This window comes from Tympanuchus pallidicinctus, unplaced genomic scaffold, assembly GCF_026119805.1.
Source record: "Tympanuchus pallidicinctus isolate F22 unplaced genomic scaffold, pur_lepc_1.0 scaffold21, whole genome shotgun sequence".
NCBI lineage: Eukaryota > Metazoa > Chordata > Aves > Galliformes > Phasianidae > Tympanuchus > Tympanuchus pallidicinctus.
The window spans coordinates 3,214,106-3,242,072 of record NW_026294733.1 but is presented as its reverse complement, the minus strand read 5'-3'; the positions used below and the strand labels follow the sequence as shown (position 1 = coordinate 3,242,072).

Genomic DNA, 27,967 nt, shown 5'->3' with positions numbered 1-27,967 from the left:
CCGACGCCTGAAGCTGCCTCGGCTCCGGCCCGGGGCTCCACAGCCCCGAAGTGCGCGGCTCCCGTGTCCCGGTGCTGTGCGTGGGCTGAGGCCGGAGCCCCGGGGAGCAGCGGTAGCAGCAGCAGCAGCAGCAGGAGGAGGAGGAGCGGCCGCGGCGGCTGTGGAGGGGAGCGGGCTGCTGCCTGATGTCACTGCGGTGCATGGTGGGTAATTATGCACGTTGCAATGAAAATAATAAGGCCGGCTCCAGAGCGGCGTCTAAAAATACTGCTAATGCGGAGTGCCTGCCGGGTGCCTTTGTTTGTCACCTTTGGGTGTTTGCTTTGAAGGCTGCCGGGCAGCGGGAGCCCGGCTCTGCTCCCCCGACCTCAGGTGATGGTGAGCTGCAGCCTGGCTCGTCCCTGTGCTCGGATAAACGGATTCCTGCAGCCCGTGGGGACAGCGGGACGGCATCCTTTGCCCGGGTGTGTGGGGTGGGAGGCGGGTGCTGTCTGTGCGGCTCCCGCTGAGGTCCCTCCATCTGCTGCTGGCCGCCAGCAGCTCCCTGCTGTGCCCACGGGAGCGGTTTGTGGGGCGGTGGAGCCATCTGGAGCCCTGGCTGCTCTGACCGTGGCACGGTGATGGGGGGGGGAGGGTGGGCAGGAAGGGCAGGAAATGGTGAGCTGAGTGCTCAGCTCCCAGTGCTCGGCTTCTTCCGCTTCTTGCAGGAGAGATGAGAGCAGCTGCTGCTTCTGCCTGGCTGCTGGAGCTGGGCCTTGTCTTACTTGGCCGTGTTGGGAGAGGAGTGGTGCTGTCCACAAGGTTGCCTTGCCTTTGGGGCTGGGGCCGTGTTTGTGGGGCCCCTGCTGGTTGTCCCCTTGCTGGAGGGAGCACCGCCACGTGCCCCATCTGGCTCCTGGAAGCGCTGTTCCCACAGGCAGTGCAGCACACAACCCCTACCTGATGTGCTGCGCGGCTCCTGCTCAGCAAGTGCAGAACAAAGAGCTGAGAGAGGAGACTTTGCAAATCCCCATTGATTTGCACAGTGGAAGCTGCTCGCTGCGTGTTTGTGTCTGCCTGCCTGGGACCGGGGCTCTGTGAGGGGAATTGATCAAGCTGTAAAACCCAGAGCCAGCTAATGAAATAGGGACTATAGATTTTTATTTTAAATGGAATAGAGTTTAGGAGAGATTTAATTATCCCTGTTTTATGGACCTGTTAGAAGAATGAAGTAACAGCCAGCAGGTAGGACCTCGCCTTTGGCTCGTGGCATTACGTCCAGGTGTGCGCTGTTGGTGAAGTCCTGCTTCAGAGGCTTGGTGTGAAACAAAGCCATGGGAAGCAGAGCAGGATGGGGTGAGGTCCTGCTGATCCCATCAGGTATCCCCACTTCCATGTGTGTATCCATGGAGCAGGAGCACACTGACATCGTGGAGTGGCAGTGTCACAGGGTGGGCTCCTGGCTCGAGCAAGGGCTCTCCCTGCCCCAGGCATGGCACAGGCTCATCCTTGGGCATCAGAGGGTCCCAGAGGCACACGTTCACTGTTCCTTGGGTGTCCCCGCCAGGCCATGGGCACTGAGCTCTTGCTGAAGCCTGTATACCTGCGCAGAGCGTGTGGGGTTTGTAAATGAGCGCTGCAGAGCGCTGGGATTTGCTGGGCTTAGATGTGTGTCCGACACAAGCGGTAATGCTGTCACTACAGCCACTCCTACGTGTGCATCCACTTTGCAGTCACGTGAGCCTGGCCGCGGGGCACGGCTGGGCAGCCAGCACTGGCTGTCGGCAGCAAAGCGCGGAGCTTTTTGATGCTGTTGGGTTTTCATCTCTGAAGCGGGTTGCTGGCACATGGCGTCTTCCCGCCGTCCCTTGGCTCCCTGCTCAGGGCCAGCTGTAGAAATGTGGTTTGTCACCTGCCTTGTGCTAGAGGAAAGGTTGGCCGGTGGATTCGCTCAACCAGATGTCCTAGAGAGGGGTGCTTTAGGAGGGCTCCCTGCTTGGCTGTGTGCAAGGCAGGAGTGAGGAGAGCACTGCCCACAGCGTGCATCTCAGGGAGCCTTATTTTCCAGTGATGACCAGCGGCAGAGACAAAGCCCTGGGCTTCCCTTGGCTACCCCAAGAAGCAGTGTGCAGGTTCTAGCTTGATCACAGAGAGCAGAGGGCCTGGCTTTGCTGTATGTCATGAGCTGCCTGCTCTGGGCTCAGCCTGCCTCGAGGTGACCGCAGGCTCCAGCACCTTGTGCTGTGTCTCCAGGAAGGGGCTTGGCTCCGGTCCTTCCTCTCCTGGCCAGGCAGGCGCAGAGCCTGCTTCCCTCCAGCAGCTTGCCTTTTCCCTGCTGTGCCGGTGCGGCTCCCCGGCTGCGTTTGCTTTTTGATCCAAGTGCCTTAGTTGCTTTTCTCTGTGTGCCTGCGCTTTGGGCGAGTGGTGAACAATAAAAATCTGCCGGCGAGAGCTGTAGCAGAGGTCAGCCAGCTCCTGTGCCCCAGGCTGCTCTGTTGTCACTGCACAGTCGTGCTTTGTGCACAGGGGCTGTCAGCTTGGAAATCATGGTGGTTTTTTTTTTCCCTTTTAAAACTATCCCCAGGCACTGGCGCAGGGTTTTCTGCGAGTGATGTACTGGGGAGGTATGGCAGCAAACTTCCTTTGTGCTTAAGGCAGTGGTCAGTGCCGGTTTCAGGGCATCTTGAAAGCAGACCCCTGGCTAATTATAAATCAAGGACAAAAGAGGGCAAATAGTGGCTGCAAATTGTGAATTTGTCTGAGCTCCTTTCTGAAAATGATTGTTGCAGGTTGTCAGTGTCCCTGCAGGCTTCCTAAAATGCAAACAAAGCACCCAAGCCAACTTCCTGACCGTCACCCACGCTTTCAAGAGGCGCTTCGTTTTGCTGAATTGCTTGCTGCCATCCATTGGCTCCTGGCTCTGCCTGTGTCCTTTTTGCCAGGTGCTGCTGGCAGCAGCAGAAGGGCAGTGTGAGCGATCCGGCCTGTGCCCAGCAGGTGAAGCAGTGGGGAGGTGTCTGGAGGCGCTGCCCCTTGGCGCAGTGTACGCAGTGTGCAGGCTGGGCTGGGTGGGATGCTTGCAGAGGGTGGTGGGTGAGGGATGCAGGCTGTACCCCTGCTCCCTTGGGTAGCTGTGGCCTGGAGGAGGTGGGGTCTCTGCTTTAAGGCAGAGCTGTATGGAGTGCAAACGTGAAGGGCAAAGCAGTGAGGAGGCCTGAAGCTGGCTCTTGTCCCCCCACCCATGTACAGCTGAGTTGTGGGACTGCCTGTGGCAGGATGAAAGGAGATGGAGGTGAGCACGGTTCATGGTGCTTGTGGCCATGGGAGGGGGCCACCACAGGCTGCTGAACGCCTTCTGACAGCTGTTCACCCCACAGGTTGAGTCAGGGTGCTTCCCCTCGCTGGATGCTGCTGAGCTACAGAGGTACCTGAGCTGCTGCACCACAGCCTTCTGGTCACGCTGCTTAGGTCGTGCAGCTGTTTCTAGGGCAAATGAAGAAAGGTGGAGATATGTCTGCAGATTCCTGTCCTGAGGAAATGAAGGCTTGCGCAAGCTTACTGTTTATTTGTGAGTCTTCTCTCTGCTTTGAACTTGCTGGCTGGTTTCAGTTAAGATCAGCAGCGCAGCAGCTATCTCAAAGGTCTGGAGAGGAAGAGACTGCTAGTTCTCCCTCTGCACTGCAGCTCAGCCTTGCTATTAGACATCAGAGAATCCACGTGGGAGAGAGATCGACAGGAAACTGGGTGTTATCAGTTCCGCTGCCTGTGCAGCTCCTCGCTCCTCATGTCAGCGTCTCCACGCGTGTGGCTGGAGGCGTTTGATGGGAGTGCTGGCAGCCCGGGGGTGTGAGTGGGTGGTGTGCGATCGCTGCGAAGGCGTCCTTGCCTCCCCTGCCAGCAAACTCAGCTCCACCAAGGTGTGCAAAGCGGGGAGGGAGCTCCTCTCCTCAGCGGGAAAGCACCTCACCGTGCAGCACCTGCTCATGTTGGGGCGTCCCACGTCACCTGGTCTCTGTTGGGTTTTGGGTAGGGTGGGGGTTCTCCTGCTGTCTCCCCATGAAGGCTGGGAACTCCTTAGTGCTTGGTACCGGTTTCTTCTTGCTTGTTTTGCAGATGGTGGGGAGGGGAAGATCTCTCCTGGACTTGGTGGAGAGGCTGGGGAGAGTATGTCTGGAAGCTGATGGCATGCTGAGTGTTCAAGAGAGGCTGGGGGAGAGCCTGCCTCCACTGGGAGTCTTCCCCACATCGCTTCAATCGCCCCAGCTAATCCTGTGACAGACCTGACCTATATATGGGGCCGGGGAGGTGGCACGTCTGTAGCAGCAGATGGTGTCGCAAAGAGCCTGGGCTCAAGCAGGCTCCTGTTGTGCTGACCTCTGGCTCTTGTGAGGAAGAGGGTGGGCTGTGGTGATTCCAAATTCATCCTGTGCAGTTCTTTGTGACAAGAGCTGGGCATATGCAGCCTTCACAGGTAGAGAGCTTCTCTGGAGGTTTCACTCTGCTCAGTGGCTGGAGCCACTGGTGTCCCTGGTGAAGGGCAGATGAATGGACTCAGGAGCCCTTGTCCTGGCCCAGAAGCACTGGCTAATGCCTGTCACTTGGGCTCCTTGTTGTGCTCCTCCAGGCTTAAGCCCACATCAGGATGCAATCACACTGGTGGTCAGCAGTGGCCTTTTACATGGTGGCACATACCCGGAGCAGCATGATGTAGTGGTGTTTGTGTATACTGCTGTGTCCCCAAGGCAGAACAGGGCAAGTGTGAGCTGAGCCACCTGTGCGTGCCCTGTCCTCACAGGGGCTGCCGGGCAGGCGCACAGTGTGCCACAGGAACCACCTGGCCTGGCCAGGCACAGGGCATGAGCATTGCTCGCCAGAGAGCCATGTTCCATCACCTGCTTCTCCCACCGTTGTCCTGAGGACATCGATAGCTGCTGGCCGCCGGGGATCTGGGGCAGCTGGAACGTGCTGGCAGGGAGCGTGTGTACAGATATCTGTCATGTGGGCCTCTGTGTGCTGTTTAAGCTGTTCTTAGGGTCAGGCTGTGTCCTGGCCACCGTGTAAAGGTGCACTGCTATCTCTGCCAGGAAATAATAGTGAGCTCAAAGTGCACGGTGCCATCTCCCTCTTTGTCCCTGGCTCCTGAAGCCAATAGTGGACATTGAGGGTGATCATCAGCCCTTCGGCTGTCCCCTCCTGGGGTGTCTGTCTGAACAGAGTCTGACCTCTGTCACAGCTGTGCTCTCTGGCCCCCGCCAAGGCATGGGAGCAGCTGTTGGGGCAGAAGGAGTTTGCTCTACGCCCTGGGGAAGCCTTGAGGCCACTGTATGTGCTGGTGTGTGCCAGGATTTGGGTGAGGAGGTGAGAGTAGGCAAAACGGCCTTGAGATGGGCCCGGAGGGATCCGGGGGCAGGACAGAACCGAGCACTGCCGCTCGGTGTGATGATGAGCTTACCGGATTGTTAAACCGTCGCCATGGCTCTGAGGTTTTCTTTAAAAGGGGTGACGTTACAAATTAATTATCTCCCTTTTGGTTGTTAGCACTTTAAAGCCCAGCTGTCAGGGGAGGGCTGTTTTACAGGCATGACATCAGGGCTGTCAGCTGGCTGGCTCTCATACCTGGGAGTTTCTCGGCGTGCCGTAAAGCAGCAGCCCGGCACGGACGCAGCGCCTGCTGTCAGCTCGGGCCGCGCTGCCCGCGGGCTCCGCCTCGTGCTCGGTGCCGGGGCGCGGCCCATGGGCTGGCCGGCAGCTCGCGGCTGGGCGCTCGGTGTCTCTCAGGGGTTCTCCCACGGGTTCTGTGCTGATTTAACTCGGCACAGAGAGCAGAGGCCGTCTTGAAGCAGTAGGCTTTGCCGGGGTCCCCAGACAAACCGGGCACAGATGCCGTGGGAGCCGCGCGTGCCCGGCAGGCGGTGGGCGCGGGCATCAGGAGAGGCCCTGAGCGGGACGCGGACACGTGTCGGTTCTCGGGGCCGGCGGCGGAGCTTCCGCGCCCACCGCCTCATTTCTCCCTGCGTATCGACGCACCTCGCGGCGGGAGCGCGGGGGCGGCCGATCTGCCGTCCGCACGGCCCGCCCGGAGCGGCGGAGGGGCCGGAGGCCTGGAAGAGGCCTCAGGTAAGAGGGGTGCCGCGGGGAGGGCCGCGCTGCCGGGGCCCCCGCTCCGTGCGGACCGTTGCTATGACAGCGCTCCTCCCGCGCGGCGGAGGGGGGGTGGGGAGGGGGCGCTGCCCCGCGTGGCGGCCCAGCCCCGCGCCTCCAAGATGGCGGCGGAGCGTGACACGCCTGGTCACGTGGGTCGCGCGCGCGCCGCGCCGCCCGCTCGCTCCCCCTCTCCCCTCCCGCCAGGCGCGCGCGCCCCCGGGGCCTCCGAGTGTTGTGCCTCGGCCCGGTGCGTGCCGCCGCGCCTTAAAGGGGCCGCACCCCGTACCCGCATCCCGGCGGCGGCAGCCACGGCCCGCCCGCCCCGAGCCGCGGTTAACAAAGAGGCACCGGAAACGGCGGCGGCGGCAGGGAGGGGGCCGGCCGGCCGGGAGGGAGTGGGGGGGGGGGCAGGCCCGGGCCCGGCGTCGGCGAACAAAGAGCGGCGGGAGGAGGCGGGGGCGCCGCAGCGGCTCCCGGAGCGCGGCCCCGGCCGGCAGTGCAGGTAGGTCCGGAGGGCGGGGGAGCGGCTCCGGGAGCGGGGCGGGGGTGGACGCCGCCCCCCCGAAGACCTCCCCGTCTCCGGCGGGGGCACCTGCCCCGGGGCGGCGCGGCGGGGCCCGGGGCCGCCTTTGTTATTGCTTTTGTTTGGCGCCGAGCACATGGCCCCGGAGCGGCCGCTCTTAAAGCCACAGCTCCGTTGAGCCCCGGCGCGCTCCGGGGGCCGTGCCCGGCTCGGAGGGTCCGTGCTTGGGGGCTGCGGCCCCCGGGGTCGTCGGGGCGCGGCGCGGAGGGCGGCACTTCGGGCGGCGGCGGGGCCGAGCCGTGACCCTGCGCTCGCCCTGGGCCGGAGCCGGTGGGGGGCGTGGGGCCATGCGGGCGGCGGTCCTCGGGCGGCCCCGGCAGATGGCACCGAGCGCCACTAACTTTGTTCCCATGCCCGGTGGCCGCCGAGCCTCGGCCGCGAGTGTCCGCCCCCACCGCGTCTCGGCCATTGCCGCGGCCTCTGGGCGCCGACCCCGGGGGTCGCGCGGGGCCCGAGCACCGCGGGTGTGCGTGGGGTGAAACGGGAGGCGGTAAGCGGGGACGCGGGGGGGAGCCCGGAGCGGCGCGGTGAGCACAGACCGCGCACAGCTCTGGACCCCGCAGCGGTCGGACCCCAGCGGGAGCGCGGGCTGCTCTGAGGGCTCCTGCTGTGGCGGCTTTGTTTTTGCCCAAAAGAGAGAGATTTGCCCTCGGATTCAGAACCAGCATCCCAGGTTGGGGTGAGGATAGGAGGAGATGCTTGGCACGGTGTCAGGCCGTCCCCTCGGTGTGACATGGCCATTTGTCCTTCTGGCGACGCCCCCAGCCTCCTGCAGTGCTGCTGCCCGGCTCGGCGCGCTCTGTGCTCAGCCTGTGCCTGCATGGCCAGCGCATGGAGCGGCAGGAGGAACGGCTGAAGCAGGCGCTGTGCCGGGAGATGGCTTCCAGCTGGATTTGGGGGGACAGCTTTGAGGCCAGAGCTGCTTGGGTTGGAACTTGTGCCACCTTGTACTGCAGGGACACGGGAGGACGTCGAGCCAGGCAATGAGCAGCCCCAGGTGTGGAGCGGTGGCACTTCGCTGCATGGCAGTGACATGGGGACACCCATGGGTGCAGGGCAGTGGAGCAGTGCCCTACTGGCAGCTTGCAGAGGGTGCAGAGCAGACACACAGGAGCCCTGCAGGAAAGAACACCCCCACAACAGCACTGAACCCTGCTTGGCTGAGGACATGCCGGGAGCACCTGGTCCTATTAGCAGCCTAGGACAGTGCTGCAGTCACCAGCTTGCTTTTCTCTCTGCCAAAAACACATGCTTCTGTCTCTCATAGTGTCTGTGTCTTGCATGGGGGGTTCACACAGCAGAGGGACGGTGCCTGGGTACCCGATGGGGGCCAGGCTCTGCTGTCTCCAGCCCCAGGAGCAGTGGTGGGCCTGGGACTGGGTGCCTGAGCAGCAGGCTGGGCAGTGCTGGGGTCACACTGCAGAGCACATCTTGGGGTAAGGCTGCTGCCCGGAGCCAGCTACACACCTCTACCTCCCCTCTATCCCATATCCCATATCAGGGAGGATTTGGGGCTCCTGTTCATGCTCCAACCCTGTGCTGTCCTGGGGGTTTAAGAGACCATGACCTGCTGTTGTTCTCACAGGATCCAAGGTGCTGGTGTCTTGCCCTGCCTGGAGCCTGAGGTCCTGCGTGCTCATCCGCCTCCCGACGTCACCAATGCGACCATGGGAACTGGCAGTGAATAGGCGGCCTCCCTCTGCCCCTTTTAACCAACGTCGTTTCTCAGGGGGACCCTGCAGCAGCCCTGACCACCTCCGGCGAAGGTATGGGGCAGCACGGAGTCCCAGTGGCCATCGTGGCTGTGTTGGGACACACTGTGGGTTACAGCCTGCTGGGGCAGCCACCAGCACCTGGTGGGTTGGGGGAGCTCAGGGTGGGGAGCATGGCCAGGGGGAACATGTGGGGTCCTGTGCTGAGGACACAGGGTGGCACACACAGGGCGAGTGGAGCTCGACGTTGGCAGCCAAATGAGGAGCCCAGCTCTGAGCACTGCACCGCTGCGCGCTGACCCTGCCTGGGGGTCACTCCTGCTCTGTTTCTCTCCTGCGGTGGCTCCGCAGCCCCCCTGCCAGGCGTCAGTGGGGACGACGCGACCGACCTCTGGCAACCCTGCTGGGCCAGGATGAGACCCAGCTGCACCCTGCCTTCCCCCAGCAGCCGCACATCCCTGTAGATGAGCCCCGCGCCTACGCTCTCCCCAGCACACCGCCACGAATGCTGCACCCGGCCGCTCACCCACCCCACCAGAACCCATTCATGGTGGATCTTCATGACCAGGTAGGTGCTGCAGGAGCAGCTCTGGTGCTGAGAGTGATTCTGCACTCATACCGTGTTGCTCAGAGCCAGCTCTAGGACAAGGACCTGTGATATGTCCTGTGGTCCCCTCTGGTGGTGGTGGGGTGGGAGCCCATGTCACCCTGACCGCTGGTTGCAAAGCGAGGTCCAAAACTCACGTTGAGCCCTGCATTATGCTGGCCGTGTCCCAGTGCTGGGTGCTTTCTGCCCTGCTGCTGCCCCTCCAGGATGGGGACAGCCCAGCTGGGACTGTGTCCTCTGCCCACATCCTCTGTGCCTTGTCCCCAGGTGCACCAGGGACCTGTCCCTCTCTCCTACACGGTCACAACCGTTACGACGCAAGGCTTCCCCATCCATACCAGCCAGCACATCCCTGGGTGCAGCACCCAGCAGCTCCCAGCATGCTCAGTGATGTTCAGTGGACAGCACTACCCGCTCTGCTGCCTCCCACCCCCGGTGAGTCACGGTGGGGACAGAGAAGGGGACACCTGGCGGTGACCATGGGTTGCCTGAAGGCTGCGTTGCTGCCACCCCAGAGCACAGGGGCTGTGGGTGTGGGGACTGTTTGATGCTCTGGGGCAGACAGAAGTGCCCCTGACCCACATTTCTCTCCAAACCCCGCAGTTGATCCAGGCATGCGCCATGCAACAGCTCCCGGTCTCCTACCAGACGTTCCCTCCAATCATCTCCAGCGACCATTACATCCTGCACCCGCCCCCGCCGCCAGTGCCCCCCCACCAACCGCCCCACATGGCTCCCTTGGGGCAGTTTGTGCCTCTCCAAGCCCAGCACCCACGAATGGTGAGTCGGGGTAGGGTTGGGGAGGTGTTGGTGCTGCAGAGCCAGGCACGGGGCTCTGGAACAGGGAGTATGATCTCTGTGCAGCCCCCCAGGTGGGATTGCACGGGGTGCAATGCTGCGCTAAAGCCAGTGGATGAAATCTGAGACACCCTTTCCAGCCTAACAGTTTCCCCTACAGCCTCTGCAGAGGATAGACAATGATGTGGACCTGCGAGGGGAGCAGCACCCCATCGCCGGCTTCACGTACCCCCCGTCCCACCATGCTCCCACGCTCTCCCCCTCCGTGCCGCTGCATTACCTCCCCCACGACCCGCTGCACCAAGAGCTGCCATTCGGCGTGGTAAGTCCCCGTCTCGATGCTGGGGGACGCAGGAGCTGCGGGCACGGCCCTGAGCCCTCATCTCTCCCCACAGCCATACCCCCACATGATGCCCCGGCGGCTGAACACCCAGCGGTACCGGCTGCAGCAGGCGCTGCCCCCCCCGCCGCCCCCTCCACCGCCCCCTCCGTACTACCCGAGCTTCCTGCCCTATTTCCTGTGAGTACTGGGGGGGTGGCGGGGATGTGGGGGGCATGGGGTGTCACGGTGCTTCTGTCCCCACCGAGGCACCCGCGCTGAGGGCCCCATCCTCCCCCCATGCAGCTCTATGCTTCCCGTGTCGCCGACGGCCGTGGGGCCCACGATCAGCCTGGACCTGGACGTGGATGACGTGGAGATGGAGAACTACGAGGTGCGTGGCTCGGCTGCCCTGTGGGCTGACCTTGGCGTTCCGGGGTGCCTCCACCGGGGCTGAGCCGTCCGCATCTCCCGCAGGCGTTACTGAACCTGGCCGAGCGGCTGGGGGAGGCCAAGCCACGGGGACTCACCAAAGCAGACATCGAGCACCTCCCGTCCTACCGCTTCAACCCTGAGAGCCACCAGTCCGAGCAGACCCTGTGAGCGAATGCGGGGCTGGGGGCGGGGCTGTCGGGGGAGGGTCGGGGCTGGGGCCGGGCTGACGGCCGTCCGTCCTCCCCAGGTGCGTTGTGTGCTTCAGCGACTTCGAGGCCCGGCAGCTGCTCCGCGTCCTGCCCTGCAACCACGAGTTCCACGCTAAGTGTGTCGACAAATGGTTAAAGGTGAGCGGATAGGGCTGCGGATGCCGCCAACCCCGGTGGGCTTCGGGACCCCCCCCGTTCACCGCCCCTCTCCCTGTCCCCCCAGGCGAACCGCACGTGCCCCATCTGCCGGGCGGATGCGTCGGAGGTGCAGCGGGAGGCGGACTGAGGCGGGCGGGCGCCGTGCCGCACAATTGGTTACAGGATGAGGACGTCGGGCCAGGGGCGGGGGCCGCTGCCCGCTGCCAGGGCCCGGCCGTGCGCTTACCCCCCTCCCCAGAGCCTCTCCTCGGATGCGGTGAGCGCTGAGCAGCCCGGGCTGCGGCCAGCCCTCCTCCTCCGCCGTGGCTCGGAGCGCTGCGGGGCCGAATGGTGTTTGCTGGTGGCGGCCGCCCGTGTCCTCCGCACTGCAAAGACGCTGTCGTCGCTCCATCACTTTCCAGGTCTTTGTACTCCGCTAGGGATTATTATTTCCCCCCCGCCCCCCGTTTCTCTTTTGTTTTGTTTTTAGGGTAGGTTTTTTTTTTTTTCTTCTTCCGTTTCCTTTTCCGTCGCGTTTCTTTGGTCCTGTGGCCGCTCTTCCCCTCGGCGGTGGGAGGAGGGCGGAGGGCGCACCGTAGCCGGGTGCCGACGGGCCCGGGGCCGACGTGGGGCCGCTCCCCACCGCTCCGTGTCCTTCCCAGGCGGGAGGACGGCCCCGGCCCCGAGCCCCGCTCACTCCGAGGCGGTCGGGCCCGGCGGGGAGCTCAGCGTGGAGGCCCGGTTCGCCCCCCGGGCTCCCGAGCGCCTCATCCTGCGGGCCGGGCGGCGCGGCGCGGCGCGGGGTTTTGCCGCGACCTCGCGGTGGTTTCTGCCGCTCGGCGCCGCCCTGGCGATGCGCCGGCCGTCCCGGCGGTGCGGCCCGAGTCATTTTGCATGATTAATTAGCGAGGAGGGGGGGGGCGGGAAGGAGGGTCGCTCCCTCCCCGCGTTGCCGACGCCTGGGAGGCTCCGCGCGCGGCCGCCAGCCCTATGTAAATGTTCACAAATATGCATGCATGTCTGACCAGCTTGGAACGTGGTCTTGGCTACGTCTAGCCGGCTGTGGGGTGAGGGGGGTGGGGAGAGGGGTTTTTGTGCTCAGCTGATACTGCCATGCACTGTACTGCACATGTCCGCAACGCCACTGCAGGACCGTGAGGCTTTCAGGGCCGTCCCCGCGGCGGCGTGTGCAAGGGGCCGCTCCCCGCGGGGCGGGGCCGGGCGGCGGGGCTGGGCCCCGGCTGCGAAGGGTCGGCGGCCGCGGCGAGGCGCGAGGAGCGGGCCGTGCCTGGCGGGTGCGGGTGGCTTTCGGGCTTTCCCTCGCATCCCTCGCCCTAGGCGCGGAGCGGAGCGCCGATCTCCGGTTGGCCGGGGAGCGCCCGCCGCCGATCGGCGGGAAGCCGCGCGCCCCGCTCTCCACCGATCGGCGAGCGAGCGCCGGTCTCCACCCGGCCGATCGGGCGCGGGGGGCGGCGGGAGGCGCGGCGCCATCGGTCGGCTCCCCTTTTGCCTCCCTTCCTCGGCCGCCGTGCCCGCCGTCGAGGCCCGGGCCGGGCGCTGCGGCTCCGCCGCGCCGCCGGCACCGCTGGGCTCGGTGCCCCCTGGGCAGGACCCCGGCCCTCCCCGTCCCTCGCTCAGTGACAGATAACCAAAGGAGTCCCCGTGCCGCGCGGCGGCCTCGCGCACCCGGAGACGCCCCCCCACGTCCCCTTCCGCCCTCGCGGTGCCCAGGGAGCCAGGAAAGCCTTACGGTCCTTTGACGGCGACTCGAAAGCTCACAGCTCGTGTGCTGCAGAATTTATTCCGATGAGCAGCTACAAGTATCATTTAAGAAGAATTACAAAAAAAAACAAAAAAGAAAAAAAAAAAGAAAAAAAACCAACAAAAAAAACGACCAAAAAAAAAAAAAAAAAAAAAGAAAAAAATGCTAAAAAAAAAAACCACAAAAAAAAAAAAAAACAAAACCAACCAATTATTTAGGGTGTTTGTGATTGCTGACTGCGCTGTAGATACCACTGTTTACCAATGATTTCCTGTGGTGGGATAGTGGACTGTTTACTGTTCTATATACCAGTCCGTGGGCCTCCGGGGCGAGCGCCGCTCCCCGGCAGGTGCCAGGACGTGTGTTCTGTGTTAGAAAGTTTTTATATATATATATATATATATATATATAAATATATATATATAATTTTTTTTGCTCTGTTACTTGCACATTTTACAGTTACCTCATTTTTCCCATGTATGTATTTGAAAAAAGGCTAATATATAGAAAAAAAAAAAAAAGGTTCTTAAAGCTCTAAAAGTGTTTGGTTTTTTTTCCATTCCATTGGAATCATATTGGTTTTGTAGCATTTAACATAACTAGTATGTTGTATTATATATATGTGTATTATACTGATTGAAATTTTTAACAGATTTGTACTTTTTTTAAAATGAAAGTTGCTAGTTCTGCTTGACCAAGTAGTGCAATCATTATTTTTTTTAATGTTGTGGCTGATTTTGAGAGGGATATTCACTAATAAATGTATGATGTATACCAAGGCGCTGCGCCCGGCTGCTGTCGTGGTGTGGGCAGGCAGGGGCTGGGCTGGGCCGCCTGCAGGATCCCCCCTTCTCCAGCACGAGGAAGAAGCTCCGCCTGCTCTGCGGGCAGTTTGGCAGCCCAAGGCCGAAGGCAGAGCTGCTGCTGCTGCCATGGGCCCCACGGGCAGCAAGGGAACGGGCGTTCCTTCAGGAGAAAGAGGAGGAAGGGCTCTCCCTGTTGAAGAGGAACCAGGGTGCGCTCTGCAGCAATGTGAGCAAGGAGAGGCGTCCTCTTCTCCCCTACGTGCTTCATGGAGGCTGCACCAAGTGAAACACCGTGGCCACCCATCCCACAGAGAGCTGGAGGAGGCCCTGCTCCCTCTCCCCGTGGCCAACAGCTCCCCCAGCAGCAAGCCTCCCAGGCAGTAGGCTTACGCCCCTCTCCTCCAGCCCTCTGGGCTGTCCTTATTCCCCTCTACCTCCACCAGGGACACCTGTCCCTGAGCAAACAACAGCTCTCCCTTCCACTCAGCCCAGGACATGGATGCTGCAGCCCAGCAGCAACCCCTACCACGTCCCCCCCCCCAGCTGCACACACTACATTTGTCTTCAGCAGTTCTGCTGGCACATCATAACCAGTGACTGAAACGGTGGCCTCACACCAGGCCAGAAGTTGGGCAAACCCAGTGCTGGGAGCAGCAGCCATAGAGGCCCAGCAGGAGCTCCCTCCACCGCACTCTGTTTCAGCTGGGCAGCACGGCGGTGTGGTGTAAGCAGAAAGCATTGGCACAGACATGCTAGAGGCAGAGTTTATTACACTACGCAGGCTAAGAACCCTGGCAAGGTCCCACACAGGTAAGAATCGAACCAGCTCTTTATCAAAAAGTTAATACTATAGTCAACCCCATTCTCCTTTGGTCATTACAAAGCAAGAGAAATATTAAAAGAAAAGTATTTATACAGAGAGGGAAGCCGAAGAAATTCTGTCCAGCCCTTTCCCAAACCCCACTTCCAGCACATTCAGGTGCCTGGTCTTCTGGCTGGCAGGAGCAGCAGAGTATCAAATTCTCACAAGATATCGGGTTGTTGGGGTTTTATTATTATTGTCATCAATAAAAGCAATAATTACCAAGAGCTGCCATTCCTGTTCCTCCCCTAGGAAGGGAGAGGGGCACCACCACATCCCCTCCCTCTCTGCCCTCCGAGTGTAGGGGATGGCTGTGTACACGGGTGTGTGAGGACGTGCACACACCTCCTCTTGCCAGTGTGCACACACAGCACGGCTGGCACAGGCATTGTGGTCTCTGATCCCTCATTTGTACGCAGTCTTTAAAAAAAAATATTGTATTATAATAATAATATGAATTTCTCTTCCAATTTGTGTCTTCTGGAAAAATGTCAATCGTCCGTGAGGTCCTGCACAAAGAGGACTTCCGTGTGGCTGAGTCCGGCCTCCTGCAGCGTGGGGGGGTTGGGCCACTCCTCTGTAGGGAGGCAGGGCAGGACACGGCGAGGGAAGTTGGCTTCAATCTGGAACTTCTCAGGGCTTTCTTTCAGGGAGAACAGGAAGTCGTGGATTACCTGGGAAAGAAGCACAGAAATAGCTGCCAGCCAGGGAAGCGATGATGCAGCCAGAACGCATCCACGGGATCTCACAGGGGAGGGGGGAAGTTTGGAAATTCACACCATCTGCGTTGTAGAAACAACACAGCCATCATCTGAGCGTGCATGAAATCGGACTTGTCATGGAATACCATCTCTGTCTCTTCCTATACCCCTTATTTAACAGGGAGCAATGAGAGCCTCAGCTTTTCAGAAGAGTATTTTTGTTCCATCTTTTTCCGTAATCTCTCTCTTCCAAATTGAAGAGGTTGGGTCCATGGACACCCTACTTAGCCAGAAACAACTCTAAGCAAAGGTCAATGGAACAAAAGCTTTGTCAAGCCACTTGTGGAACCTCTCAACCCAATCCACAACGAGAAGCCCGTCAGCTCTGCCCCGAGCTCACCGTCAATGACTGTGTGAAGTGGAATCGCCGCTCCACTCTGGAATCGTTAGGCAGCTTGAAAATGATCTTCACGCTCTCTGGGTCATCAGGATGTGGCTCAGGAGGAAGGCATTCTGACTTCCGTTCCTTCTCCTCCTGCAGCGTCTGCAAAGTACAAAGTGAGGAAGGAGCAAAGCAGCACTGGGTGTGCACCAAGCTGACCTTCTTGCTTGTCCCTGGCAGCACAGCTGCTCCAGGAGGCTTGGAGGATACACAAACCCGAAGGCAAGACTAGCAACTCCAGTCTGACAGGAAAGTCCTACTGCAGACACTGCTCCTACACACAGTGAGCATCCAAAAGATGCCAGCCTCTCCAGCAGTCAGTTTGCACTCACCTGTCGCCGTCTCTCCTCTGCCAGCTTTTGCTGCTGCACTTCCTCCTCCTTTTTCTTCTTTCTCTCCCGTTCTTCCTTCTTCTTACGTTCTTTCTCCTGGTCTGCACGCAAGGATGCCAAATAAGCCTCATCTTGCTGCTGCCTCAGTACTTGGGTTTGGTTCCTCTCTTCCCTACAAACATGAGCAGGAAGTGATCAGGACTAGCAGGCCAAATAATGAAGGCAAAGCAGGCTGATAGCACAGCCTCAAATTCTCAGGAGCACATACGTCAGGTAATAATTCATTTAGAGTGCACAGTACCATGAACTCCTAGAAGGCAAGCTGAGTCTCTGTGCTCCCTGGCACACAAACTCCTCCCCTAGGTTGAGTTGAGATTAATTGAGCAAAAGATTTGTCACCCACTGCAGTCTGGCAGAACAGACAGATACCATATAAGCAGTGGCTATAATGTCAGCACCACACTTTACACTCCCCATGGCTTTTTCTCCATCAGATTAACTCCTCGTTCATTCTAGAAGCCAGGAGCATCAACACGTGCTATGGGATCCTCCACAGAGAAGGGATAGACAGGAAACCAGAAGGTGACATCCCACAATGGAGAGCCTGCAAATTATTCCCACAGTTATCAGGGACAGTTATTAGCAAGGCACCAGTGGCAACGCAGCAAATGCTGTTAGAATTCATGACAGCCAGCCTAGGCAGCACCACTCAAAAAGAAGCTGGCTGCAAACACCAGCTCTCCTCCAACTCCTTCCTTCCTGCTTGGCTTCTGCTGACTATTTCCAACCTTTACCTGCAGCTCCAGCACACTGCAGGTTTGCTCCAGTTGCAGAGAACAGTAGAACAGTCAGCCTCACCTCTCAGTAGCGGGCCTGTATGGGCAACACACCAAACTCCCCAGCTACAGGGTCTCCTGAATTTATAGACCAGTGCTGCCACTGGGAAAAGGAGAGATCGTGGGCTGCGTTCCAGAACTGGAGACACTGACCTACGTGTCTACATAGAGCATCTGGAGGGAGGGAGGGGGCAGAAAGCAGAGCCGGCCTCTGTAAGCCTGCATTACTGCAGCTCGGTCCTGTCATACCTTTCCAGGCGTTCAGACACCAGGTATGTCTGGTTGGCATCCATGATGAACATGAGCTGATTAATAAGGTCGTCAGCCTGGATGAGGCCTTCTAGCCGCCCAACTACAGTCATCCTGCGATCTTTCAGCATGATCACAGCCAGGAATGGATACGTGTTCTCCCGCAGAGCCTGGGAAACTGGAAGATAGGCACAATCATCATCCCTTCCAGAAGGATCAGCAAGGAGCACAGCACAAATGTTTTCATCACAGCGGCCTGGGAGAGCAGATTCCAGAGCCACTATCTCTTCCAAAGCAAAAAAAGCCACAGGTTTCCTTTTGTCAACCAAAACCTGACAAAACTGCAGAACAAGGTGACTTGGAACATAGACACCAAGAGGATAAAAAACAAAAACAAAACCAACAGCACACACCAAAACAACTTCCAAGTTCTAAAATGTTTCTTGAATGTAAGTAAGAAATAAATTGCTCTGAATGGGCATTCACAACAGGACAAGAAGTTCTGGGTTTAAACTGCAGGAAGAAAAACACAGGGAAGCATTTGCTGTTATTAAGGATGGCTACGCTCTGGAAGACACTGTAATGGGGAAGAACGTTCATTGTAGACATTTCAGAACAAAATTAGATAATCTCTGCCAGAGACAGACCATCCTGAGGCAGGGGGTTTTAAATTCAGCTTTCATATATGACCAATGGCAGGCAAACCTTCCCCACAGCTGACCACCCCCTCCTCAGAATATGCACAGCACGTCACACAGCTCACAATCATCACTACTGATGGAGCCTTCCAAACTAAGCCTGAGCACCCCACGGACTGCAGCCCCAATCCCTCCTATCCCAGCTTTTTGGAATGTGACTCTCAAGAACTGCAGCCATGAAACTGCAGTAAGTAAAAGAATGCCTGCTTAGAAGGCCAGACTCTGAGGGAGTTGACAGCTGGTAGCAGAACTATGAAGAAAGGAATAACACAGATTTAGCAGCAGAATTCCCAGCCTCTTGCCATGAACCAGGAGGGGTCAGAAGAAACACAGGAGGCACAGACAGAACTCTGGGAAAAGACTCAGTTTGCTTTAAGACCCTACTGTAAACGCTGGCAGGCCAGGTATCAACAACCCTGGACAGACAGTACTTAAAGACCTCAGTGTGGATTGTTGAGGAGTCAAAAAGTGTGTGGAGTAAAGGTGGCTCTCAGCAAGAGAAAGAACATACCCAACAAGTCACTCCTGGCCTAAGGCATAATCTGAACTAGCATTAAGAGCAATGCTAGATAGATACTTATTTCTGCACTCAGCTTAATTCTGGGCACACACCCACCAACTCCCATTAACAAGCCACTGAGAGCAGCTTAAATGCCTGCAGTTAAGTACATGCAACTAGACTGCCCAGAAACATAAGGAACAGTCGAGGTGAAGAGTAGTAGGTATTCCTCTGCAATTAGCCCTATGAGATACCACACAACAAACAGCACGTAGTTTCCCATACACTCCTGTAAGGTTCTCCTCTTCTTGCACAGAAACCAACAGAGCGTTTCAAACATGTCACTGTGTCAGAGAGCACCTGGCTTGTGCCAAGGTCACAGGGGACAGGTAAAGCCGAGGAGGGGCACACTCACCTCTGTATCCCTCTGGTTTATTGGTTGAGCAAGCCCAGAAGAGCATTCTAGTGTTTATGAGGGCGACCACCTCAGGTACGCACAGCGTATTGCTGGTGGATGAGAAGAGATTATGTGAGTAAGTGTGCATTTAGGGTCCCAGGACAACAGTTTGGAAAACATTCCTACCTACCGGCAGAATTCATCCGTATCTTGGTGGTCATCTCCATGCAGATAAACCAACAGGAAGCGCAGCTCCCGCTTGGCATCATTCAGTGCCTTGGCATAAAAGCAGAGCAGATTAAGTTACAGGGTCTCCAGGGAAAGCAGCGCCCACAAGACTTGTGTGAAACAACTTGGCAACGTTCACCTGGGTCATCACTCTGCCAATAACCGCTTTTAACGAGGCATGAAGTGGAGGATGAACATACCAGACTGTCCAACTCAACCCTCATTTAAGAGGGCTACGCTCTTCCACATTCCTTTCAGGATGTGGCTTTGGAAAACACTGACCGCAGAGCCAGGTACACAGCTGTGCAAATTGACACCCCTGCACCTCCCCACCAGGCTCAGCTGGCACCAAACCGTCCTTCATGCCTCAGACTCACAGCAGGTAAGGCTGAGCTTTCCACTACAGCCTGTACAGGATGTAGCCAGACCACAACAAAAGAAAAGGTAACATTAAAAAGAAACAAACAAAAAGAAAAGAGGCCAACTCAATAATGCTGTGGGCCCCAACAAAACAAACTCAGCAACAGAACTTTTTGCATACAGTCTCTGGATTCCACCCACCCAGGAGCATTTCTTAACAAGGCCACACAATAAGTGTACAATAGACTCCTTGTTTTACTGGCATGGAGTTTTGGTAGCCTAACCATTCCATGGTTATTTAAGTTTGGATTCCAGGCAAGACAGAGGGGCCTAGAAGAGCTGTGGAGGCAGCAAGCTCCATCACTGTGCAGCACGGAGCAGACAGACACCACATTCTTCTTTGGCACTTGGGAAGCAGTGCTGATCCAACTGCCTGCTGCAGTGCTCAGCAGGAGGCCCTTCTCTCAGCCAGACAGAGAAGCTGCAGCAGAGGCAGCACCCACAGGGCCATCCTTTGTTACCAGAGAGCTCCACCAGCCTTTGGAACTCTCACCTCACATTATTTCTTGAGCGGCTCCCTCTTTCAGTATTGAGGCCTTGCAGCAAGTTCTGGAGTTGCATTATGATACAAGCCCAATTTGGTGAACAGAAGGACAGACTCTGGCACACCACATCAGTTTACAAAAACTAAGACAGGATTACAAAGAATGGCTGTTGGCTACAGAGCCCTACAGACGGTCGAGGAACAGTCAGCGCAGCTTCGCTTTCCAACTTTGCAGGCTTGGCACATCATCAAGCTGGCAGACACTTGTTTTCTAATACACTTGTTCACTAGCTCTCCCAGTGCTCTGCTTTAGAGTTTGGAGGCAAAACACTGGACTTTGAGAAGTGGTTTTGCCACATAGGCTCCGATGTGGTACAATCCCCACTCGTCATCTCCCTCACATCCACGCACTGACTCGCGACACTGACCTGGCTGTAAGTTCCCTGGTAGAAGACGGGGTGTATCCTCCCATATTTTTCCTCAAACATGTGAATAAATGAAATAATGTCACCCACTGGGTCAGTAACCCGACTGCGAGGATCAGGACGTATAAAACGCAGAGCAAACCTAGGAAGGAAGCAAAGCACACTGGAAATTCAGCTCACTGACTTTCTGAAGAACAGGTTTTCTTTTCCACAAACAATCACTGGCATTCATAAGAAGGGAAAACATCACAGTTGAGTCCCTTGAACGTTTATAATTAAAATTCAAATTGCACCTGCTCCAAAATGACACCACTGCAACAGAAAGGCCCCAGTCAAATATCTCGTTTCAGACATCAGCAAGTGTCTGATTTTTGGGTGATTAGCAGTTTTAATTTCCTCTAAAGCATCAGGCATAATCCACACCAACAGCATAAGGCCTGAGGAATTCATTTGAAGGTAGGCTGTTCGAAGCAATAGTTTTTTCCAGGTAACATTGAAAACTGCACTTCTGCTATTCCAAGACCAACAATTCCAGAGCACAAAGAGCTGCAGTAAGAGATTGCTACATGAGGACTACAATGAAGTAGGGCTGAAAAGTCCTAAGTGCACCACAGGTACCACTCTTGTTTAGTTTCTAAGTCATTGTATAGAAGTTATACTGAAGAAAAAAGCCTTCAAGGGAAAAAAATAATATGAAGTTAAAAAAGAAATGCAGATAGCAGGAGTGCTCAATAGTCATCACCTTTCAACATCCCCTTTTCTCTCGACTGACTGCAGAAAGAGGTAACATGAACAAGCAGCTACAGACACCAGAGGAGAAAAACAACCTGGTTCACAGTTGAGGTTTTACTTCAAATAACACAGATCAGCACAGGTTAACCTGGAGCCTGGCCCAGCAGCACAGTTTGACACCACCTTCTGCCTCCGTTCCGCACTCAAACTGCAAAGTCACGTGGAGTTGAAATCCCACTTAAATATTTCACTTCCTGAGTCACAGAGCACTCATTTTTTTCCTGTAGCACATTTTCTTTCTTGCCAGGTGCTCAACAACACTGCACATTACGCCAGCTGAGCAAACAAACAGAAATGCTCATCTGTCATGAGAGTTAAAGAGATCCAAGGGACAGAGGTACAGCCAAATCTGAGTGTGCCCTGATGCAATCAACACATGAGTCAGCAGAAAGAAGTGCTTACCTAAATATATCAAGTAATGTGTAATAGGTAAATCGGAATGGAAGCATTATGAAGTAGTAACCCCATCCTAAAAGGCCCTGCAATCACAAAAGAAAGAATTAGAACAGTGGAAACACTGTACAGACCAGCATCAAGCACACAGGCATACAGAGTACAGAGGCTCACATCATCACACAAAAACACGACCTCAGCAACACTTTATGGCTTTGAAAAAGCCCAATTTTAAGTGATTAATATGGCCTACCAGGAATTCAAAGTAACACTTCTGAGAACTGGTGTGACTACCTCACTAAGCAATAGTTTCACACTCAGTAGTTCTCTCAGCTGCACACACAGAGCGATTAATGGCAGCCTTGGAAGGGCAAATAAATACTTTCGTGACACACAAATGCAAGTAACTGAAAACTTGAGAGCTGGAGCTTTTTATGGGGTCTGAAAAGAAAGATCATCACTGCCATCAAGGGGGGATAGTTCTTCATCCCAGCAGAACCTATGGACAGGGAAGACATTCTATGACCTGAGAAAGGCTGCCTCATTGTGAATTACACAACAGAGAAAATGGCCACAGAAGTAACAGTGGCTGAAGGAGTTGCCCCACATTTTGTTTTTAGAAGAAAAAACACTCAGAAGGGAGATAACAGCTTATAAAGAAAACAATTCCCTTCCCTATTTGTATGTTCTGTCGTTCACAGAGCAAACAAAGAAACAAGACAAAATCCTCTGTAAGATAACTTGCCCTTGGCTGCGGCCTTGAAACAACATAGCTGTAGATCCTGTGGTCTGCTGTATTGACCTGCAACGGCCGAGATGGAGGTGGGTTAAAGACACTTGGGACACCTTCTTGCTCATTTAACCGGTCCTGTACAGCTGCCTTTAAGACAAGGAAGAGCAAAGAAACATTTCAGACAATTAAGGGTACAGAATATATGAATATTTTGGACACCAACAATAAGTAGCATTTACCCACAGACCCAGAGCACTGCAAGTGCAACTCAGTAGTTCCTTCTTCGTAGAAAACCTCCTCCATGACAGCCCATATGTGCACACTACAGGGAAGTACACAGCACCAGACAGGCCACTGCAGCTCTAAGAGCTCTGCTGCATAGTCTGACATTGGCTCTCCAGCAGCATCACAATATCGTTATAGCAAGTTAGCAGTATAAATTCAGGGGCTAAAAGATGAAGTGCCACTGTGAGGAAGCCGTTCCCACCCTGAAGCTCATGTGAAGCAGTACCTCTATGTTCCAGTTGTGCTGCTCCAGCGTGTGACGACATTGGTCCATGGACTCTATGCCAGTCAAGTCCTAAAGAAGGAGAATAAAAGCAACTGAGTGCCAGGGAAGCCTGTCTTACAGCACAGCCCTTCTGCAGGGTGCACTGGTGATGACTGCACACAAGGCAGGAACTTGACATACATCCTCACGTGCAATTTTATTGCGCCTCGCGCTCCTGTTAGTTGTCAGCATCCCCTTTTACTTCCACTTCCATTTTCCTGATTCCTTGCTTCCCTTTAAAGCCTCTGAAGCCATCTCAACAAGCTGACCATTTAGAATGCACCGAATCAGGACTTGCTGGAGGACAGAGTCTGTATTCCCACTGTCTCTGCCATTCAAGTGTTCCACACCAAGTGACACCATGGACAAATGCCCCACTGAGTGTCTGAGCTCAATTCCAACTTTTGAGCATTTCCTGGCTACCTTCTCACGATGTCTGAACAGATCTCTACCTTCTCCCCATCCACTGGGCAGAAATCATTCTGCTGGACAGAACTGGGCTGTTCAAAGCGTTGTTAACCATGTATTTGCAGTCGCTAGGAAAGCACTTCATATCACTGCACAGCAGCAAGTATTTATGAAAATAGTATTTATATTGCAAAGCCTTTCAATGGAAAGCTGCACAGTGAACATCATTGATAAAAGGACATCTTGGAAGATGTGGGATTTACCCAATTGTCTGACTCAACAATGGAGGCACACTGTGGGTACTTCAAAAACTTTGCAGGCTTCTGATCACCGCTCCTTAACGCCCCTGAAATTCTGCTGCACCCGCAGAGATAATTCACACCTCATTCACATCTCTGCCTCTCAGGACTGTCTGTGGGCACTATTAACAGGGCTTCCTTTTTAAATTATGAAAAGTGCAGTAGCAGCTTTTGATCAGAAAACAGCACCAAAACAACAGCCATCCACAGCTATGGACAAACCTTTAATGACCGCGCTCTCTGCAGCGCCTGGCAGACTTACTGAGCTCCCCTGCGCCTTCCATGGGGCCCCAACTGCAGCCCCTCCTGGCCATCGCTGTAGCAACTGCCACGCTGATGGTCTGATCCCTCCAGCTCCTGAAATGGCACAACTCCACAGAGGTGCAGCTACTCTTCTTCCTTGCTGTCTGAATACGTGCTCTCAACATGAAACAGAGGCGACAAAGCCACCCAAATGCCACCCTTCTGATCAGCAAAGCCACGCCGCAAAACGCTGCAGGGCAAGAGTAAGAAACTCCCTGTGCAAGGGCAACTAACAGCTGAACGCCTTTAGAACGGGACTTTGATGTGCTCTGTGAGACAGAAGGGTGTTCAGGATGTGCTAGAAGCCATGGGTTGTTCACAACAGCCTGCACACACCACCAAGACAGTTCAACTGCCAATCACACAGAGCTGGCTGCTAGATACTGATACCGCTCATCCTCCCTTAGCCACTGGTAACTGTTTTCTCTTCTACAGTTACTGTGTCACCACAGCAGGATGAGAGACTCGACACAACATTTCCCATGCCACTTGTGGCAGTTCTGAGAATCTGGAGGCTATTCTGCCAACTCCTACCCACACGGGGAAGAAATGGGTATGCATTTATATCACCAACACTAAGAGAATAAAGCACCTTCACATCAGTCACTATGATATTTGCCTCCTCACTGCTAGTCTCTCATTAGCGCCTTCCTTCAAAGAAGATACAGTATCCTGTAGTTAAAAATAAAGTTAATCCCATTGAATTAGTGCTCTCATACAGAAACCTCCATACAAGTGTAGGTCCAAGCCCGGATAATAATATTTAGAAGACAAAACACTGATCCAACAGAAGGCAGGAAAGCTCAGCCTTACCTTCTCCAACACCCCTCAGGGCAGAACGCTGTTCCACAACACACCCAGCTGCTGCTGGATGCCATTATTTGTATCTCTCACCATTGAGACGCTGCTCAGAAGCCCAAAAATCTCCTTAAATACCCAAGTAGTGAAAAGTGCAATTCCACACTTCAAAGGAATATCCCTGCTGGACAAAGGTTGTATGCTAGACTTATGAACTCGCACCCTCTGCAGATACGCTCCTGTGTTGAAACACTGCACAAAAGACACAAACCTGCAGGCCTCTAACTGGCACTGCTCTGAATTCCCAGCCCTGGAGAAAAGCCCACAAAATCAGGTTTCCAACTGTAAGGAATATCTGACTTCAAGCAGCAAGAAAGCCTTTAGCAAGAGAATTTCTCCTTGCATATCACAGCAAACGCATTTAGGAAAGATGTGATCGATACACAACGCGCTGGGTGGTGCAGATCTCTGGAGTGTCTCAGTTTCCTCTTCCTCTTCAAAGAAGAGGTTTTCAGCCCCGAGTGCTTGATTTTCCCCAGCTGAAGTTAGAGATGGTATCGTGAGCACTAACTTTGTCCTTTGCCAACAGCACTCCTTTTCTTTGCATTAGCCTAAGTACAACGGACATCAGCCCGAAGGTAATGGGCACAGATCAATAGTGCAGTCCTGCAAATGCTGCTCTGCTGTTCCTTCTGCCTCCCAAACAGAAATGCACCACCACAGCTTTCTTAAGCAGCTCACATGAAGTTTCTCTCTACAGATGCCAAGACTGCCAAGTCCTGACAGATGAAAATTTAGATGCTTTTATTTTGTTTATATTAGCCAAGAATTCAGCAGGAAATGGGAGACCGAAAGTAAGCAAGAGTGATTTGCTGCTTTTACTTCATGTTTATCCCCATCATTGCTCCATGTAACACGTTGGTTTTTAAGCACACCATTCACCTATCACAGCAGGGTGGCAGGTGACCAGCCTATGCCAGCCCTGACCGTAGGAAGATGCTGCTGCTTTGACAGCTTTGCCAGTACAAGTATTTACATGTGCACTACCAAAACACATCATGCAAACATCAGCAGAGTTAATGCAGAGTATGCATGCAAATTGTACCATTGTGTATTTAAGCAGTACAGTAATCCAACTGATAACCCAACTGACTCAGGCCAGAAGCAGGCATCCATTTTTCCCCCTTGGAAAAGGTGATTTCCAGCACAAGGGCAGACAGTGAAGGACAGTGGTATCTTCAACCAGAGCACCTGTTTATTGGGTGAATGACAGCAGTTCTTTCTCCACACTTGGCTCTTACATCTAATACTACTGAGGGCCTCCTGCTATTGCTTTCCTCACCGTTGCCACCTCTTCTCTCTTAATTCCTTCTGCTTTATTTACACGGCTGTAGCATGCCTTCTGTGAGAGCACAAAGCTCTGCCACCACAGAACTCTGCACACATTATGATGACAGTGCATTACAAACAGCGCTCCTTCAGGCAGCCCCACACTTTCTTGGAGTGGCAATCCCTGAAAAGTTTATAAGCAGTAGCAGCATACAAATGACTTTTAGCAAGACAGAGCCATCCTCCCCAGACAGTAGGAGCTACTGCATACATAATTCTAGCTAAAGAAAAAAAAAAGTATCACCAGAATTCAGCTATTGCACAGCCCCAGGGAAAAGCGAAGCCTGCGCACCCGAGCAGACGGCGCAGCAGGATGCTGGTGTTGAAGCCTTCTGGACTTCATCTCTCACATCAGGCTCCACACAGTTTGATAACTGCCAGTTTTCTCCCCTTGTAGTCGAAGTGTTTCTCCATGTTCTCAAACCAGGGCTCAACAGGAAGCTGGACTGAAATATGGATCCTCCTCCTGAGTCCCCAGACTGCTCTCCATGGTAATACCAGGTAGAGGGAGGAAATGCACGGGATTCTTTCATTTCACAGCTGCCCACAGGGCTTTGAAAATAGCAACAGGGAAATTGATGAGTGCAGCTGGTCCTATCTGTCCAGATTCAGCAGGTTAAGCACTGCAATGTATTACTGTAAAAGCTTCCCTCCAGCTCCTTTTGCTTATACATGTGATGCACAAGGCAACAGCTTAAGCTTTATACACTTACCAGGGAGACAGCAATACCAGGAAAACAATTTCTAATGTTCTTGCACCTCATTCATCTATAAATTAAGATTGCCCGACACACTAAATGTGGGGTAAGCATTGAGACAGAACCTCTGTATTTTTAAAAAAAAAAGCCAATCAAAGTTAAGGTTATAGAAAAACACCGCAGTAGATTATTTCAGGAGGTTGTTTGATCCTCCTGGCTATGAGATGAAGGTTGGGAAACTGGCAGGAACAATGAGGAGCATTTGCACCTAGATCAGCCAAGGAAAGCAGGACTGGATGCCTCCAGGGACCCTTTAATCTACAGGTACCCACTGAGATACTATCTTTAAAAAAAAAACAAACAAATCAATACAGAAATGTAAGACAAAAAATATACATACATTTATAAAAGCTGCAGTCACATAACGCCAAATGATGCCTTACAATTCAAAAACAAACCTAATACACCTGACAGTGGTTCTCATTGGCCAACAACAAAACAGATGAATTACTTTTCCCTGAGCAGCTGCACTGGTTCAGCTTTGGGGCAGATTTCTCTCCAGCAAACACATCTGCAGGTTGCCTCTTGTGGGTCCCCTGCAAACCAGAGGTTAAGTGACTAGCCCACGTAATGCAGCAAGCAGTGAGATCAGATCACTGCACTCTCCAGGGGCCTTCCCCAGCAGGCATTACCACACCGAGTGCATCAGGTACAGCTCTCTCAGAAGCTGGGCTCCATAGAAACTCACAGGCTAATTGAGCGTGCCAGGAAGGAGCTGCCACTCACCACTACCAAGAAAGGGACAATTTCAGATCTCCTAATTGAAACGGACAGGACTGGCCGCGATGCTCTGGCCGCACGGAGGCAGTGGGTTCACTCAGCATTCATTTCCTGCCCCGCCAACGAGCGCTGATCAAACACCATTGCTAACGAAGCACTGGGGGCACAGCTCATAGCGAAGCCCCCGACTGGCAGAGTCGAGGGACGCACGATCCTCGAGGGAGTCCCGCGCCGAACATCCCCACCCTCGCCGGGGAACGGACGCGGGGCTCTCCCCGCTCGCCGCCCAGCCCGGGCCCGGCACCCCGTACGGCCGGACTCTCCCCGGGCAGAGCCCGCCTGAGTCCCCAGCAGCGGAGCAGGACGGCGGTATCCCAGCGGCGGCGGAGCAGGCCCGTGCCCCCTGTACAGCACCTGGAATTGCAGCAGCTTCTCGGTCTGCTCCGCCGTCAGCTCCCGCTCCTCAGGCGCCGCCATTTTCCTCCGCCTCTGACCCGCCGCTCCGTCACCCTCCGGAAGTGACGCCGCCCACTCGCACTTCCGCGCGGCTCAGCGGCCAGCTGCCGTTCGTCTGTCGTGACCGGAAGTACACGAGCACGTTCCGGAAATAGCCGAAGCACTCTCGGAGCTCTCCGGAAATACCCGAAACCCATTCACGGGGACCGCGTGCTTGACGATCCCTATTGGTACACGAAGGGTCCCGAAAGAGCCGTTCGGCTATTTCCGGAGACGGCCGAGAGCGGCAGCCGCCTGCGACAG

General features: G+C 55.3%; 2 protein-coding genes across 2 annotated transcripts; one reads left to right on the top strand and one right to left on the bottom strand.

Moving 5' to 3' along the window:
• Positions 1-6,242: 6,242 nt before the first annotated feature.
• Positions 6,243-12,176, top strand: RNF44 (ring finger protein 44). The gene is given in 12 exon segments (XM_052685147.1): positions 6,243-6,280; positions 6,282-6,625; positions 8,292-8,472; positions 8,770-8,986; positions 9,293-9,460; positions 9,629-9,805; positions 9,984-10,145; positions 10,219-10,343; positions 10,449-10,536; positions 10,620-10,741; positions 10,825-10,924; positions 11,010-12,176. Coding segments are annotated over 12 exon segments (1,785 nt in total). The 3' UTR covers positions 11,073-12,176.
• Positions 12,177-14,242: 2,066 nt separating this feature from the next.
• Positions 14,243-27,866, bottom strand: FAF2 (Fas associated factor family member 2). Its single transcript, XM_052684740.1, has 11 exons — positions 27,623-27,866; positions 22,495-22,563; positions 21,996-22,130; positions 21,260-21,336; positions 20,069-20,207; positions 18,699-18,784; positions 18,527-18,618; positions 16,915-17,092; positions 15,830-16,001; positions 15,456-15,599; positions 14,243-15,028 (listed from the first exon to the last, which is right to left on the bottom strand). Exons 1-11 carry the CDS (start codon positions 27,683-27,685, stop codon positions 14,846-14,848), a joined length of 1,338 nt encoding a protein of 445 aa, XP_052540700.1. The 5' UTR covers positions 27,686-27,866; the 3' UTR covers positions 14,243-14,845.
• Between the last annotated feature and the right edge of the window lie 101 nt (positions 27,867-27,967).

Bases quoted from the DNA above. Each gene is read 5' to 3' on its own strand.
- FAF2 (XM_052684740.1), bottom strand. From the start codon at position 27,685: ATGGCGGCGCCTGAGGAGCGGGAGCTGACGGCGGAGCAGACCGAGAAG. The intron at 20,208-21,259 runs GTAAGCACTTCT...CTTCCTTCCTAG, and splicing joins ACATTACTTGATATATTTAG to GTTTGCTCTGCGTTTTATAC. The intron at 18,785-20,068 runs GTCAGTGTCGCG...TTTTATGCCAAG, and splicing joins ACCAGGGAACTTACAGCCAG to GCACTGAATGATGCCAAGCG.